The sequence below is a fragment of the Berghia stephanieae genome, chromosome 3, assembly GCF_034508935.2.
Source record: "Berghia stephanieae isolate SIO BIC M18660-M18661 chromosome 3, UCSD_Bste_1.3, whole genome shotgun sequence".
NCBI lineage: Eukaryota > Metazoa > Mollusca > Gastropoda > Nudibranchia > Aeolidiidae > Berghia > Berghia stephanieae.
The window spans coordinates 68,164,910-68,181,114 of NC_088362.1; the positions used below are offsets into that span (position 1 = coordinate 68,164,910).

General features: G+C 35.0%; 1 protein-coding gene across 7 annotated transcripts in view; it reads right to left on the bottom strand.

Annotated features, from left to right (window-relative positions):
* Window positions 1-16,205, bottom strand: part of LOC144968285 (uncharacterized) — a 58,436-nt gene that overhangs the window by 16,449 nt on the left and 25,782 nt on the right. For all 7 annotated transcript variants that reach the window (XM_078906492.1, XM_078906490.1, XM_078906487.1 and 4 more), the window contains exons 3-10: window positions 8,284-8,496; window positions 7,195-7,292; window positions 6,534-6,631; window positions 6,030-6,194; window positions 4,676-4,784; window positions 4,242-4,316; window positions 1,708-1,777; window positions 1,332-1,420 (exon numbers count right to left, since the gene is read on the bottom strand). In XM_078906492.1, the coding sequence (XP_078762618.1) occupies window positions 1,332-1,420; window positions 1,708-1,777; window positions 4,242-4,316; window positions 4,676-4,784; window positions 6,030-6,194; window positions 6,534-6,631; window positions 7,195-7,292; window positions 8,284-8,496 (917 nt within the window). The remainder of the gene's footprint in view (window positions 1-1,331; window positions 1,421-1,707; window positions 1,778-4,241; window positions 4,317-4,675; window positions 4,785-6,029; window positions 6,195-6,533; window positions 6,632-7,194; window positions 7,293-8,283; window positions 8,497-16,205) is intronic.

A 16,205-nucleotide genomic window follows, 5' to 3' on the forward strand; every position in this document is an offset into this window, starting at 1 on the left:
CTTTTGTCTATCTCTTGTCACCACTCCTTTCTATCGCATTGTTGTCATTTAGAATAATACAATAATATTAAAATTTCGTTTTGTGTTTTAACTAATCAAATAATATGAGTTTCACATATTATATCTTCCTTCCGTCTGTATTTTTAAAAAGGCCAATAGAATATTTGGGGGCCCCGATAGCTCAGTTGATAGAGCAATCTTTATACGCAAAGGCCAGAGATCGATCCTGGGTGCAGTCGAGCTTTTTTTTTCTCTGAACTCCCTGTCTACTCAGCAGTGAATGGGTAGCTGGGTTTATTAGATCAGGCGAAAAGTACTTTGGATAGACTAGCGTCCTATCCAAAGGTAGAAATAATTTTTTAAAAATTAAAATCAAAAAATAAATTGAGCTTTTATATAGCGCAATATCCACTCTATGTGCTTAAAGCGCTTTACAATGGGTCTCTGACTAATAGCAACACGTAGCATGTAGAACGAGACATGACGCCTGTTAGGCGATGTTACACTTTTTTTTTCCGACAGAGACAATACTGTTGACGACAAGGTACTCATTTTGCACCTGATTACGGTGATAGGATGTGAGTAAAGAGTCTTTCAAGAACTCAACTAGGCGCAGAGCGAGGCTCGAACCCAGGACATTCCGATCCGAAAGCTAGTGTCATAACACAAGACCACATAGCCGCACAAAAATAGAAAAAAGGAAAAGAGACGAAAAAAAAACAACCAAAAAACAAGATAAATCAAAACAAACTCTTCCCGTACTTTTGGTCAAGCATGCCACAGACACAAAATATTAACAATCCCTTTTCCCTAACACTAGCATTGACCTGACCCGCTATATCAATCTTCGCAGACACGCACACACACGCGCACACACACACACACACACACACATGCTTAATGGATAGTGTTATAGCGCTATTTTCATGTTTTGAGGTAATAAGCCTTCTCCGCTCTCACTTTCACTTAGCGGTTCTACAACCATCTGCTGCAGGCACGGTCCCAACAAAGCCTTGTGATTGGCCAATGTTGAAAAAGAACCGGTTCTTTTAGGGTCCCAAGTCCCACGAGCCTTGTGAATGGCAATGTCGAAAAAGAACCGGTTCTTGGAACCGGTCCTTGCAGTTCTCATTTCCCAGGGACCGTAGAACCGGCGGTCCTAAACATGCTTGGGACCGCTCCGCACTAATTATTAGTGTTACTATTATCATTATCATCATCATCATTATTATCATTATCATCATCATCATCATCATTATTATTTTTGTATTGTCATTGATTGATAAAGTGATTTATCGATTGATTGAATGAGTGACAAAACAATCCCCTACCATACGGACTAACAGGTGCTGGCATCCCACGTCCTTGTAGATGGTTGATCATTGACATCATTTGGGGGTTGACCAAGGGCTTGGAAGAACTGCGATTGGAATAAAGACTGTAGTTATACATTATCGGATCATGGAATGTTACAAGTTATGGTGTTGGTGATATAGTTCAATTTGAATGGAAAACATGTTGGCTTTTGTTGATGTTGGAGTAAATGATATATGATGATGATGATGATGATGATGATGATGATGATGATGATGATGATGATGATGATGATGATGATGATGATGACGATGAGTATTTTCTAATTAATAAATGAAATGTGTCGAAGTAATTAATGCTCGTCATAAAACAATGATATAAATCTACACTAACCTGTATGGATTAGTCCTGATGTCTTTTGTTTTAAATATAGGTGCCATCATCATTGGTGGTATACGACCTCCTATTTGGATATAATGTGTAAAGAAAACAAATCTTGACGTCGTGGTTTAACAGGAATATCTCAATGATAATGTCCAATATATTGTTACTAATATTTTAAGTACTAACGAAAGATGAAAATGGAGAGGATTCGGATGGGAACAATACAGACAATGGACGTTTCGGGTACAAACCCTTTATCAGCACAACAATAAACAAATTAGCGTGGAAAACATAATTCAATTAAATTTTTCTACCGTTCTATACTATTTTCAGGGTATTTAAGGAACCTTTGGTCCATTTTAAAGCCCTGTTACTGATTTGATATAATATGACATGATAATGACAGTCTTTAAAAGTAGTCTTTAAAATGTGAGCTTTTATTTGTTCGGCACAACGTCCACTAATTGTGCTGAAATCGCTTTACAATGGATCTCAAGCTAACAGCAACAATAAAAATGAAGGACTAGACATGATACCTGTGACGCACTCTTAATTTTCTTTTCAACCGAGACATCGCTGTCACTGTCATGAGGTCAATTAACGCCTGTTTATTATAAGAGGGGGGCAAAGTGGCCGAGTGGTTAAGGCATTGCACTGTGATTCGGAAGGTTCGAGCCCTGCTTCAGGCACTTTCGGGTTGTTTTTTTCCTTGAGCAAGATTATTAACCCCCAACATGGGTGATTCCTGTTGACATCAGACATCCTGTTTGATGGATTATCTATATTCCTTCATGGAAGGCCTAGTAACGGGCTCTTATGGTGCCGATGCGAAAGGGCGTTTCTTTTTTAAATTTTTGTTAGTGTAAGAGGATGTCAGTAAAGAGCCCTCTCCAAGAATTCAACCTTTTGCAGCCCAGATCGGGACTCGAAACATTGGACCTACGACAGTTCAGGAGTCAAATTTCATACCACAATACCGACACAAAGCCTGAGGCTAGGATCAGAGAATCATTTTTGTTGCGTCCAGGACCGATGCCAACCACTTTCTGTCAGGCTTCTACCATTTGGAGCTAATGGAACCCCTAAAAAGTAGTAAGAAGTTAAGTAAAAAAAAAAAAGAAAAGAAACAGCCAGAGCCATTAGGCTCACGGAACCGAAGTTTTTTCCAGTTTCTATAGCGTGAAACGGACAATAGCAATTGGATTTGATGCTAGTCTTTTGCAAAGTACTTTTCATCAGATCTAACAGACCCGGCTTCCCAATCACGTGCAAGTTGGGTAGGGGTAAACAAAAAAAAATCGACTTCATCTGAGATCGATTTCGTTCACTTTGTTTTTAAAGCGAGTGCTCTACCAACTATTGGAACACCAAGAAGGTGAAAAGATTTTTTTTTTCTGAACCTATGTCCTTTCCAAAGATTCTACTGTCCAGTAATTGGGTATATTGATATATCAGATTTACCCGATAGTACTTTGCAACAGAATAACATACCATCCATGGAGTTACAAGTCATTCAACACTACAGAAATCGGATTATCTCCCCCTTATAGCTCTGAAATACAAGTTGCACTTTTTAGATGAACTTCGATCCACTAGAGTGGTGAAAAAAAAATAACGGCAGCAAGATAAAGATCAAAGACGCATTGATTAATTCTGTTCGCCCTTATTCCCTCCCTTTTTTCTCAAAACTATGTTCGACAGAAATTTTAGACATATTGATCATTAATGCCAAATTCCACATTATATCATATGAAACGAAGATATAATAATAATAATAATAATAATAATAATAATAATAATAATAATAATAATAATAATAATAATAATAATAATAATAATAATAATATAATAATAATAATAATAATAATAATAATAATAATAATAATAATAATAATAATAATAATAATAATAATAATAATAATAATAATAATAATAATAATAATAATACTTTATTCATCCATAGGAAATTTGGACATGGACAGACACTGGGGTAAAGAAAGGTTTATATTTAATATTTAACATTTAAGTATGTTAAATATATAAAGCCATGACGGTTCATATAATTATATCAGTCAATGATGATCCGTCTTGCCAACTCGTATCACCGTGTTATATGAGTTGCTTGCACGAAAAGGACTAGATATCTCCACCAATATATATATATATATATATATATATATATATATATATATATATATATATATATATATATTGTATTTTAAATACACAGAAACTCTCAAATAGTTAACAAATATGAATTCATCAGCATTAAAGAGAAAATGCATAACAGCGATTTCGAACTCGTTTTGGGTACAAAATTACTAAATCTGTTTTCAGAAAATAGAGTGAATAAAATATTTATACGAAACATGAAATCCAGAAAGATTGAAGTTACTGTGGTTACGGTACATACAGTACATACACGCATGATTGAAATGAACATTATAGAAATTACTCTATATTCTCTTTTCTTTCAATACTCTTCCAATCTACAGATTTTAGCAGCAATTTACTTTAGAAACATTATAATGTCGTCACTTTACCTTGTTGCTTGAGATACAAGTTCAAAAGCATCGCCATCTTCATTCTCAAGGCCTTGTCTGATGGCGTTTGTTGCGCTATTGGATCAGAAAGAATAAAAATGATTGTAAATATAAGATATTTAGATTGGAATCAGTCTAATAATCTAAGTAAAATACATTAGATTTTGATATATATAATTAACGAATGGGAGAATTGCGATGTCGCTAATAAAAAGAGAAATACAGTTGACACTTTAATACAGCTTAGAGGATTAACACTAGGTTCGATCTGTGTTTTAGAAATGGTAAAGAGCCAATACACAGTGTTTTCTGCACTTGCTCAAAATAGACAGTACAACAAGTAAAAAGACAATAAACAAAACAAAACAAAAAAGACACACGGTAAAGGCATTGCATTTTTTTCATACTTTAAAGAAATATAAAACTTTCTTTACCCCAGTGTTTGTTCATGGAAGTGATCAAATGGTCGTTGGGAGACAGCAGAGGTCCTTTGGTCATGGGACGGCCAACAAATGCAACAGGGGACTGATTATTAGACATCATCTGAAAAATACCAATTGTATAATCGTATTTTAAGTGACTAATTAGACATCTCTTAAACTATATTGACTTAATATAGTTGAAACTCAAAATTAAAATGTGAAAATTTACATAGCGCAAAATCCACTGGATCTACTCAAAGCGCTTTAAAAGGGTCCCAAGCTTAAAGAAACGTTTAAGATGAAGGGCGAGACATGACATCTGAGGTGTTATTACATTTTGTTAATGGACAGAGACAACGCGTTTACCTGTCAAATACTTATTTTACAAATGAGCCTTTTCCAAGGACTCAAATTTACAAATCCATAGAAGGACTCGAATAACGAATTAATGGTAAGACGCGCATCTATTTTACCATATGAAAAGACACGAAAATCTGGAAAGGGAAGTAATGTATGGTAAACCTGAATGAGATGAGATCGAGGGAAATACCGCGACGCCAATGGAAGGAATACGTTAATTAATGCTGACTTTGTAAATTCACAGTTAGATGCTTCCCATAAAAATAAATAGCAACGACCACCTAAAGAAAGTCAACGGTGAGATACATACTTCAGTACAAGCATAGGATTATTTATTACCTTAAAAACAATAATCGACAACTAACTTTTCACTTTCTTGTTGGCGGTTGTCGCTTGGTAGTTCGTAAAGTGAATTCTGAGGTAGTAGAGAGCTCACGGCTGTAATATACGGACGCAGGTCGACTTGCACTTAACAAGAAACAATACAACAGAACCATGTGGGCGGCTACAATATGAGAACTCACTCTAAGACATACATCGGAAGTGTAAGATAACGTAGAAAAACATGATATGATATAAAAAGTGCATTTATTTGCAAAATAAATTAGCACTCTGTGCATTGGTTATGTTGGTTTAACGCTAAAGAAACTGGTGTAGATTACGGCTACACATTTCCCTTGTGGTTCTGAAAGACTCCTTTTTGGTTAGATGCGAGGACAGTGGTTGACTGCATATCTATTGAAAAGAAGAAGCAGCAATATCAAGTACGAAAATGAAACAATGCGTTTAGTCATTGTGCGGCAAACAACCTTTCTTGGCAAAAAAGAAACTCTCAATCCTGGGACATTTGAAGGTCTCGGGTTTGAGAGTTTTTGCTAAGATGAGAATCTTTTAAATCGATCGATATTTGAAGGACGAGCTTCCTGGTGAATTCTTTGAATACTAGTTAACGAGAATACGGCAGTTAACTGGTCATTCTTTCAAACGATTTATCCACCTGACCAACCTTTTCTTTCCACATTTGTGCTTGTTTGACAGCCTGTCTGAGGACATCAGCTGTTGAAGGGACTCCTCTCCCGTAAGGAATGACGGGGCCTGATGGGAATGATGACGTCATCATGGTTGGATTTTGACACCAGACACCTTGGTATTCAGATGGGCAGATGCAAACCTGGGGTATCATACAGAAAAAAGACTATATGAAAATGTCACCACGCCAAATATATTTCGCACATTTAAGACGGACTCGAGACTACACATCTTTTTCTTTCTTGAAAATGATACTTAGCTAATATAGCTGACTTTTTGAATGACTCCTGGATCAGTCTTGATCTAGGTTTTTTCGGGATAAAACCTATGGGCTATTATCATTATTTATTAATTTAGTCCTTTTATTATTTACATACCGCTTTACAATCAACTTTGTATAAAGGATTTTTTTTTCAGAAACAGAGGGTGTCTTTACACAAAATATATAGTATAATCGAATTGATTTTATACGTTATCGTACCTGAATTCCTCCGCGAGGCACGAGAACACCTCCATTCATACAAGGACTTGTTCTGGAAGCAGACTGTGCCATAGCCATCTGTAAACCTCGCTGTTGGTCTGGAAGGGACAGAATTTTAAAAAATGTAATCCCAATCAAACAATCTTTCAATCAGCCAACCATTTCAACAGTTGATTATTCACTCCATTAAGCAACCAATGATTCATTCGTGTCATCAATCAACCAATCAATCCAGCAATCAATCCATCAAGCAATCAATCAATCAATACCTAAATTAATCAATTCGACAAAAAAAAGATATATAAATATATTAATCAATTACTGTGCTAATCAATTAATCATTAAAAACAACAAACTATGAAGTATATCAGCATATATGTACAGCGATAATTATTTCAACCAATCAATCAACAAGTAACTTTAAGAATCAAATGACAACTTCATTATGCAATCAATCAATCAGTAATCACTTAATAATCAAATCAATCAAAAAATAATAAATCAATCACTAAATGAATCCTTAGTCAAATCCATGTTTGTTAGGGTTTGTTTGTTGTTTTTGTTTTTGTGTTGTTTTTTTTACGAGGAAGATACAACGACACGATAAAATGAAAAGACTGTAAAGTGTAAAACCAAGAAATAGAACAAAATATCAACTGACTATGATAGCAGGCAGTATCCCATGGACAACAGACGGGCACCCTCTGGTAGAATGTCTCTGGCATCATGATGGTTTTCATTCGTACTTCCCAGCCCTCTCTGTGGCAATTGGAAAAACAAATGGCAAGGATGTCATTTTCAATACTAAGCAGCTAAAAGCTATGGAGTGTAAAAGTATTGTGCAAAAAATGAATATTATAAGAGTTACAACCCCCCCCCCCCCCCCCCCCCCCCTAAGACAACTTAACTCTCTCGGGGTTAAATCCGTTCGTCAGCCACCAACTGAACATTTACACTAGTATTACAACACGTAAACTTAGAGACGGGAGAAAAGTTTTGTCAGGATTATTGTCATTGCTATATTAATCTTTTCCAATACTTTTACAGGATTGTCATCCTGATTTATGTTTTGAAAAATTATTCTATCAGTGACATGCTAGTTCAATAAATCAAGCGCATTGAATTATCGTGGATTGCCATTCATCCTTTGTTTTATTTTTGCTAGAAATTCTTCACTTGAAGTACATATGAATCACTTTAATCTTCGACATACTAAATATTCTTAAAACTTGAGAATTCTTCGACTTCGTGAATACTAGACATCGCTGAAGTCTCAGGTTTAGGAATTTTCTCATTTTTACCATCCCGCCATTACCACTATAATCACCATCCCACAATCATCAACCCACCACCAATACAAGCACCATTCCACCATCAACACAGTTACACCGAGCAACAGCATCAGCAACGACGACGATGATAGCATCGAGTACAAATGTAACAAAAACAACAGCAATATTACTATTTCTAATACCAAAAACTACTACTACTACTACTACTACTACTAATACTACTACTACTACTACTACTACTACTACTACTACTACTACTACTACTCTCTTCTTCTTCTTTCTTCTTCTTCTTTTATCTCTACTACTACTACTACTACTACTACTACTACTACTACTACTACTACTACTACTACTACTACTACTACTACTACTACTACTACTTCTACTACTACTACTACTACTACTACTACTATTACTACTACTACTACTACTACTACTACTACTACTACTACACTCACGCTTCCATCATATCAATGGTCTTGTCATCCAACGAAGACAGATAATCCGGAACTGCAGCTGTCTGCCCAGACACGCTATTGTACAGCACTGGAACTTTAAGACTTTGAGTCCGTGTCTTCCTTGCCAGGCCATAACACTTGGCCACATCTTTGTGGCTGGAGGATGAGGAGGGGGAGGATAGGAACTGTGAGGGCCGGATCTGGTTTGGGAGGCTGGATAGATGGATGGATAGAAACGATGTATTGAAATGATGAAGATAATGCATGAGATGCAGCGGTTCTCATGCCGTCCCCGTGCCGGTGCCGGGTCCGCGAAAAAAAAAAAAATCCCTGCCATCAAAGAAAAGGTCAAGAAAAAAGGTATTGATTCTATTTTCAACAAGTTCATTCAATGTTTTTAAAAGGGACACAAGCGCATGTGAAATGAATAAAATAATAATAATAATAATAATAATAATAAATAATAATAATAATAATAATAATAATAATAATAATAATAATAATAATAGATCTTTATTGTTAGTTATTGCATTTTGACATTATTCCTTTTTATTTTTGTTGTTGCTATCCACCTGCCCGTTAAAATTTGTTTACATTAATTACCGGTCCATCATTGCATAAGGTTGAGCTGCAGACTGGGTCCGATGTGTTATTACTCTTTATTATAAATGCATTCGATATGAAGACATTACATTTACAATTTTACTCAGCCAAGATCATTTGTCTCTAGCAGATTACAACTCTGATACCAGACGATCAACAAGAGGTTTGGAACCATAGCCTACAGTCGAAAATCATGAGAAAAAAGGCTCACGCACGAGCTGGTTAAACCATCCGAGGTCAATTAAGTCCCGGGTTTGAGCAGTTTCGACAAGATGATGGTCATCTAATCGACCGATATTTGGAAAAACAGTTTTTTTTTTCTGGCCGAAGTCTTAAAAATGTGTTGGTTTTTTGGGTTTTTTTCAGAATACTTCAATATATATTATGTTCGGATAAAGCGAATGTTAAAAAGTAACAATAGACTTTAATTAATGATCAGAAATTATCGAAAGTTTAGGGTTTTGCAATGTATGAAATTAATGAATTGATATAAACATAACCCAACTTGTATATCCTTTTTACTATAAATTCAGTTTTATCACCTTTATCACCCAGACATAATACCGTTTGAGATGATTGGTCACCTATATATCTACGGAAGACAACATGAAAAGGTAGACAGAGCAGGAATAAAGGAATACAATAAAGACAGGTGACATTTAGTGTTTACAGGGCTGTCAGATGTCGACGTGCATGGCCAAATTGGCCGGATCAAGTTTCCATTATCATTACATTTTCAAAATTAGAATTAAAAAAAAAAAAAAACAATTTCTTTCAGTTCAATCAATTTTTGTTTATCAAAACCCGTGAGATTTCAAGGGGTCAGAGTTTTAGTGGTGCTTGGCCACTTGAGGAACTATTTGGCCATTGTTTGAAGTCGAAATTGGCCACGAAAAACTCTGGCTATCTAGCAGCCCTGGTTTTGTACCTTACCAACCCTCCCATCAGTCATTGCCGTGCATTAATATTACACTGTCACAACATTATGGATAGATAGCTTCAATCAATAGCGGGACGGAAGAAAAAAGATAATATGAGATACACTGCCTTACTCAGAATAATTTTCTTCACTTTGGCCAAAAAAAAAAAAAAGATTTCAAATATTCATCGATTTAAATAATCCTGAACAGGTTAAACAGCATCAAACCCGACGCTTCAAAGATGACTTCAAAAAGCGTCAGATTTTATCCGTTTGGAAATGTTGAGGGTCATTTTAAATGATCAAAATTTGAAGCAAAGGCCAAAATGAAAATTATTTCAGAAAACCAGATGGATGATGTCTTTATGTGACATTATGAGTTTAATATCATGCAAGAGTACCGATACAAAGCTATCCGGATCTTTTCCATGATAAAATCGGTAATTAAAAGCGTTTATTATTTCGATGGTCGGTGAATCAAACCTCTGAAGTCTTGATTTTCGCGATCGGCGGATCAAAACTCCGAAGTCTACATACGAACTTTGAGCACCATGTATTAGTTAATTTTGGGTGGATCAGAACTCTGATGTCACACGTAACATGTAGAACGAGACATGATGCCTGTTAGGCGATATTACAATTGTTTTCCCGACAGAGAAAACGCTGTTAACGGCCATGTACTCATTTTACACCTGTGTTCGGTGAGTAAAAAGCCGTTTCCAAGGACTCAACTATGCGCCGAGCGAGGCTCGAACTCAGTACCTTTTGATCCGAAAGCGAAGTGTCATAACACAAGACCACATAGCCACACAGAGGATCACACCGTTTTGAGACGATGAGTCACAGTTAGGAAAATCAATGTAATCTCTTGAACAAAGAAAATATTTATAATAGCATGTAATAACGTTAGAAGACAATAGAGGATAAACACTTATTGTAGTGAATTCAGGACCGAACTGTGACGGCAACTTGACCTGGTAGCCAGAGGGATGCTCTGCAATCAATGCCATCCACCACTTCAAACAGTTTGGTCACAAGTTCGAATCCCATCAATGAAAAATGTTTTTATAATCAATAAATATTAATAGATATGGAAATTTATATTGCGTATTACATTTCGACAGATCAAGCCAGTTCAATTAGCTTGACAAAGTTTTTATTCCCCCAGAATGCCGTATGGATCAATATTTACATTTCATACAGTGCCAGTCGCCTGTTAGGCGTCTTTTTTGTACAATCAATATTACAATATCCGTCACTATCTTTAGCCATGTATTCATTCACGATGAGATGGGTAATGTGTGTTCATTGCCCTACCCAAGGACCAGAATGTCCCATACTCACTGTCATATCTATCCGTATACCGACCATGCTTAACATCGCTTGATATTTGTGACAAGATGAGACACCGTATACTGCTTTCAAAACTAATCATTGTAAGCAAAAGCAGGAACTAATGCGTTTATAGTACAAATAGATGGAACAAAATTGAAGTCACTCAGCTCTTTGTCATTATTTTTAACCATCAAATTATGAGGCGAGCTCACTAAATTGTATTAATCAGACTATAAACGTTTACTGCTACACATAGTTTTGTGTGTTGGTACGTCTGGCGGATTTTGTGAGTTTTTCATAGCATCAATAAGGATGGTAGGTCGTCAGAAGTCAATATGAGGTCAAAAGGAGATGAAAGGAAGAAAGAACGAGGAAATGACACGTATGTCATAGATCAAGATAGACGACGGAACAAACACACTCAGATCGGTGTATGTGACAACAAATAATTGTGGGATTCATAATGTTCCCTTTGTATATTATTTCTACTGACTCATTGTTGTAATGGTTGTATTAACGGACAGATTGTTGGATTGTTCAGACACCCCCCTCCCCCCCTCTGTAAAAAAAAGCATGTTGAGAGCATTATACAATTTAGGAGAACGCACTGGACTTTGTCAGAACTAAAGGCCATCTATGTCCTGCAAAGTTCAAATAACTGAAAAAAAATTAAGCAATACAGTGTTGATATAATGTGGACTTGCATATATATAAGTAAATTAATCGTATTTAAAATTTAAGATTTCGTAATTCATAACTTTGCTGCCCAATTTTTCAAACGCCGTTATCATTTCTACTTTTAACACTATCTGCACATCTATTTACTTTTCACACTTAAAATGTATAACCCGTGACACCCCAAAACCAAAACAGCAATTATCAACTGATGTCATAGTACAGTTAATCCCTAGATAATAAAATAGGGTAAAATATGTTGTGTTCCGTAACATTAAAGATGAGAGAATGTCCGCTCACATGCAGTTGTGTATGAATGAATACTAAGGAATATATTTGACTCAGATCCCTCAGCTTCTTCTTATTAAAGAAAAAGATATATTTAAGCATCGCGATTCATCACTTTAAATCATTAGGGCGTTTTTAAAAATAAGTCAGCAAAATCGTGACGTCACTTCTTCTACTTTTCCGGTTCCAAAACCATTGAAAGTGTATATATAACCAGTTCTTCGGAGGACAAATAACAATAGGTTACATATTGAATCATTAGGTGGTATAACTATTTTACAGCATGATGTATAGGCATATTCTTAGGATTACGGGGCGTGAAAGAGCGACGATGAATGATCTTTATTGACGACAAGCATATACTATTTAGACTAGGAAATAAGATGGCATCAGTCTAAAACCAGAAGATCAATTACACAAGTTATATATTCAGTCCTCAAGAATGGTTTTACATTTCCAATGAGATTGAAACCATTTTACTTCACACATTTGTACTCGGTTGAACGGGGGGGGGGGGGGGTGATAACCTATTAGATTAAGTCATAAATTTATGATGAAAAAGAAATAGTAACTTCGTAGAGTTTCAATAAAGCAGAGAGATTCGGTGTGGTAGCAGAAACCAAACATTCAAAGTCAGACATCAAGGTCGGGTAAAATACCAAACTTGTACTTTGTCGTAGTCATTATCAGAGGAAAGATTAATCATACGTTAAATGCATCACTTCTACTAATCACATGCAAAACAGGAGGCATTCCTATGTCTACCTTTACAGTATCTGTATGATACATTTGTCTAAAGCAAGCAGATCTGTAGTTTATAAATTGAATCCAATGTCAGATTATCATGTTTAACAACTTGAGCCTTGTGAGCATTTTGTTTGAAGTTGACAGTAGACATTATATCACCGTGTTAAAGTCACTTCAAAACGAACTCTGTGGTGCGATAATCTGATAAAACACATTTCTCCAAGATTCGATTCGATAACGATGACCCCTAATCTGTCAGTATCGTCAAAAAGACTCGAACCCAACCTTTCCTACAGGAGGTCTCAGATTCTGGGCTTTTTGGCAGGTCAGTTGGGGGGGGGGGGGGCGGTGTCAACGTAATCGTTCGATGATTTAAATAGAACATTTTCTGGCCAAAATGAAAAGACAGAATGTGTTTTGTTAGTGGACGGCAGTGTCGTATAAACAAAAATTTCAAACGAGAATGTCAAGTTTAAAGACCAGGCCTTGGTCACGATTTTACCGCTATACGTATAAGTTTAATACTTTTTAAAAACTGTTCCTCGTTTCATATTCTGACCTTTACTGACTAAAAGCATTTTTTCCATTTCGTTAGAGTTTTTTCTTTCAAAAATTGATTAAATAATATCTTGGGTTTAAGAAGTTTTGAAAAGTTGAGAGTCATCTAAATTCATCGATTTTTGAAATAAAATATTTCTTGCCAAAAGGAAAAAAAAAGTATTTTGTCAATATATGAGAGTGGTTTACGTACATCAACAATAAATGTATTTAATCATTAAATCCTATAGCAGCGTGACTGAGTTTATTTCAAAACATAATTTCCCCCATTAATGACCTGCTTAGATTTGAAACAGATACCAACGGTTTCACTAAGAGATTAGAAAAGCCACCTAATGTTTTCGCTCTCTTCATAAAATCAGTTTGAATTTTTTAAATATCAAATTAAGAAAGCTTTTAAAGAACACATTTTCATGGATCCATGATTCTCAAAATATTTTATTATTTATTCCATCGAAATATCATATTGTAGCCGTCGCCTCTCGAGTCCTCATTGTACAAGCAATCTTTCAATATCCTTCACTACCTATAGCAAGGTACTTATGTACTTGACCTAGTTCGAGTTATAAATGTTTGTAAAGTGTTTTACTCAAGTACTACAAAGCGCCAAAGCAGGGACGGCTGGTAATAATGGGCAGGGTGGGCAAATACCAGCCTGTTTTTTCAAGTTTTATGCTGTAATACCATGTCCGAAATAATCTAATTTAAATTATATCATTTTAACAGTTAGTACTTAAACTTGATACTTCGTACTAAAATCAATTTGTGTGTATTTTTGATAGAATCACCATGCACCCCGAAATGCATAAACCAGGATACGCTCCTGTTCTTTTTATCACCCCCCCCCCACTCCACTCCGCCCACATCGTCATCTCATCGTCACGTCGCCTGACGCTGAACTCCGAGTTTGCTGTCTGGCCTCTCTAGTTCTAGGTCGGGCTAATTCAAATGAGCCCACCTTATAACCCAGTGAGCACTAAATAGAGATTTTGGCAAACGAACTTTTTCTTATTTATTGCCTTACTTGTGCTGGTACCATTGATGTAATGACATTGGGAATGTTCCAGTATTGAATTAAATTTATTAATTTACTAATATTATATCAAGTTAGTATTAACTTGTGTTGTTTTTATATTTTTAAATCAGTTTAAATTATTTCTTTTTTTTTTTCTCGTTTACTTTAGTGCTTTCATTTATTTAATTTTATTTTTTTTAAACAAATTATTTTTTTTTTTCAAATTCTTAAAGTAATTACCGCTGTATTTTTATTGTCAGACTAAATATTTTTGCAAAACAATGTATATTCTATTGTATTCCCTCTAATAAAACAAAACACTTTTATTCAAAAGTCACGACTAAATAAATATATAAATTACAACCACCATTTTGGTATTCTCAACAATTGAATTAGTATACGAGAAATACTCTTCTGAGAAAAGAGAGAGTTGAATTCTAACTAAGTTATAGAGGAAATAAATACGTTTAAAGGAAGGGTGGGCAGATTCCGTACTTGCCCGTCCTGAAGCTAATACATACATAAGATAGTTCGCGATGAAGAGGCGGGAAGCTAGGGGTTGGTTGGGTGAGGAGTAAAGACAACACTGTCGTTATTGTTATAGTCTAACGAATGCATGAGGAGAGATTGGTAACATTTTTTTGTCTTAATTGTATTGTATGAATTATTGGCGAAAGCCTAAGATTAAATAAACTTTGTTGTTGTTTGTCTTTTTTTTGACTATGGAACTGATACTTGTCATAGCAGACCTGCCTACTTGAAATAGGAAAATAAAAATCGTAGTTTTCAGGGTTAATATAATCGTAGATATTTTAACTACCCTTTAAAAAAATCACCGGAATTTCGTCTATTATAGATATCAAATTTTTAAAAAACGAGACAAACTGATTGGAAACGTAATAATGATGGTGGTGGTAGTAATGATGATGGTAATATTATTATTGTTATTATTATTATTATCATTATTATTTTTTTATATTATTATTATTATTATTATTATTATTATTATTATTATTATTATTATTATTATTATTATTATTATTATTATTATTTATTATTATTATTATATTGTTATTATTGTCATTATCATCATCATCATCATCATCATCTCATCATCATCATCATCATCATTATTATTATTATTATTATTATATTATTATTATTATTATTATTATTATTATTATTATTATTGTACGTATTGGTGGTTTTACGATTGTGGTATTTTTTGTGGTTATTTATGGTATCAATTTATTGTTTGGTTCCATTTACCATTTTTTTCCACCTTCATGTATGTTGTCATCAAATTGTATGATTTATTGGCGAAAGCCTAAGATTGAATAAACTTTGTAATATCGTATGGTAATCATCATTGTCGACGACATCGTCGTTGTCATCATAATCATCATCATCATTAACAAAAACAACAACAATATTAATGACAAGTACTACAATAGCAATAAAAACAATATCAACATCATCATATAATTTCCGTCATCGTCTCCACAACTATCATTCTAACCAACAGCACCACCAAAACCACTACTATAATTACATCCTCCCTCACCGTCTCCTCTTCTTCCTCCTCCTCCTCCTCCTCCACCACCACCACCGCTACCACTATTCCAACCACTACCACCACCGGCACAAATATTCTAACCACCAAGAGAGCAGTAGAAATGATGTAATTTGAGCTCTGAATGAAACTCGAGTCATATCGCTGTTGTTGCTTCTCGATGAAAACTTTAAAGTTACTATGTACTACTGAAACCAGTAACGTAACAG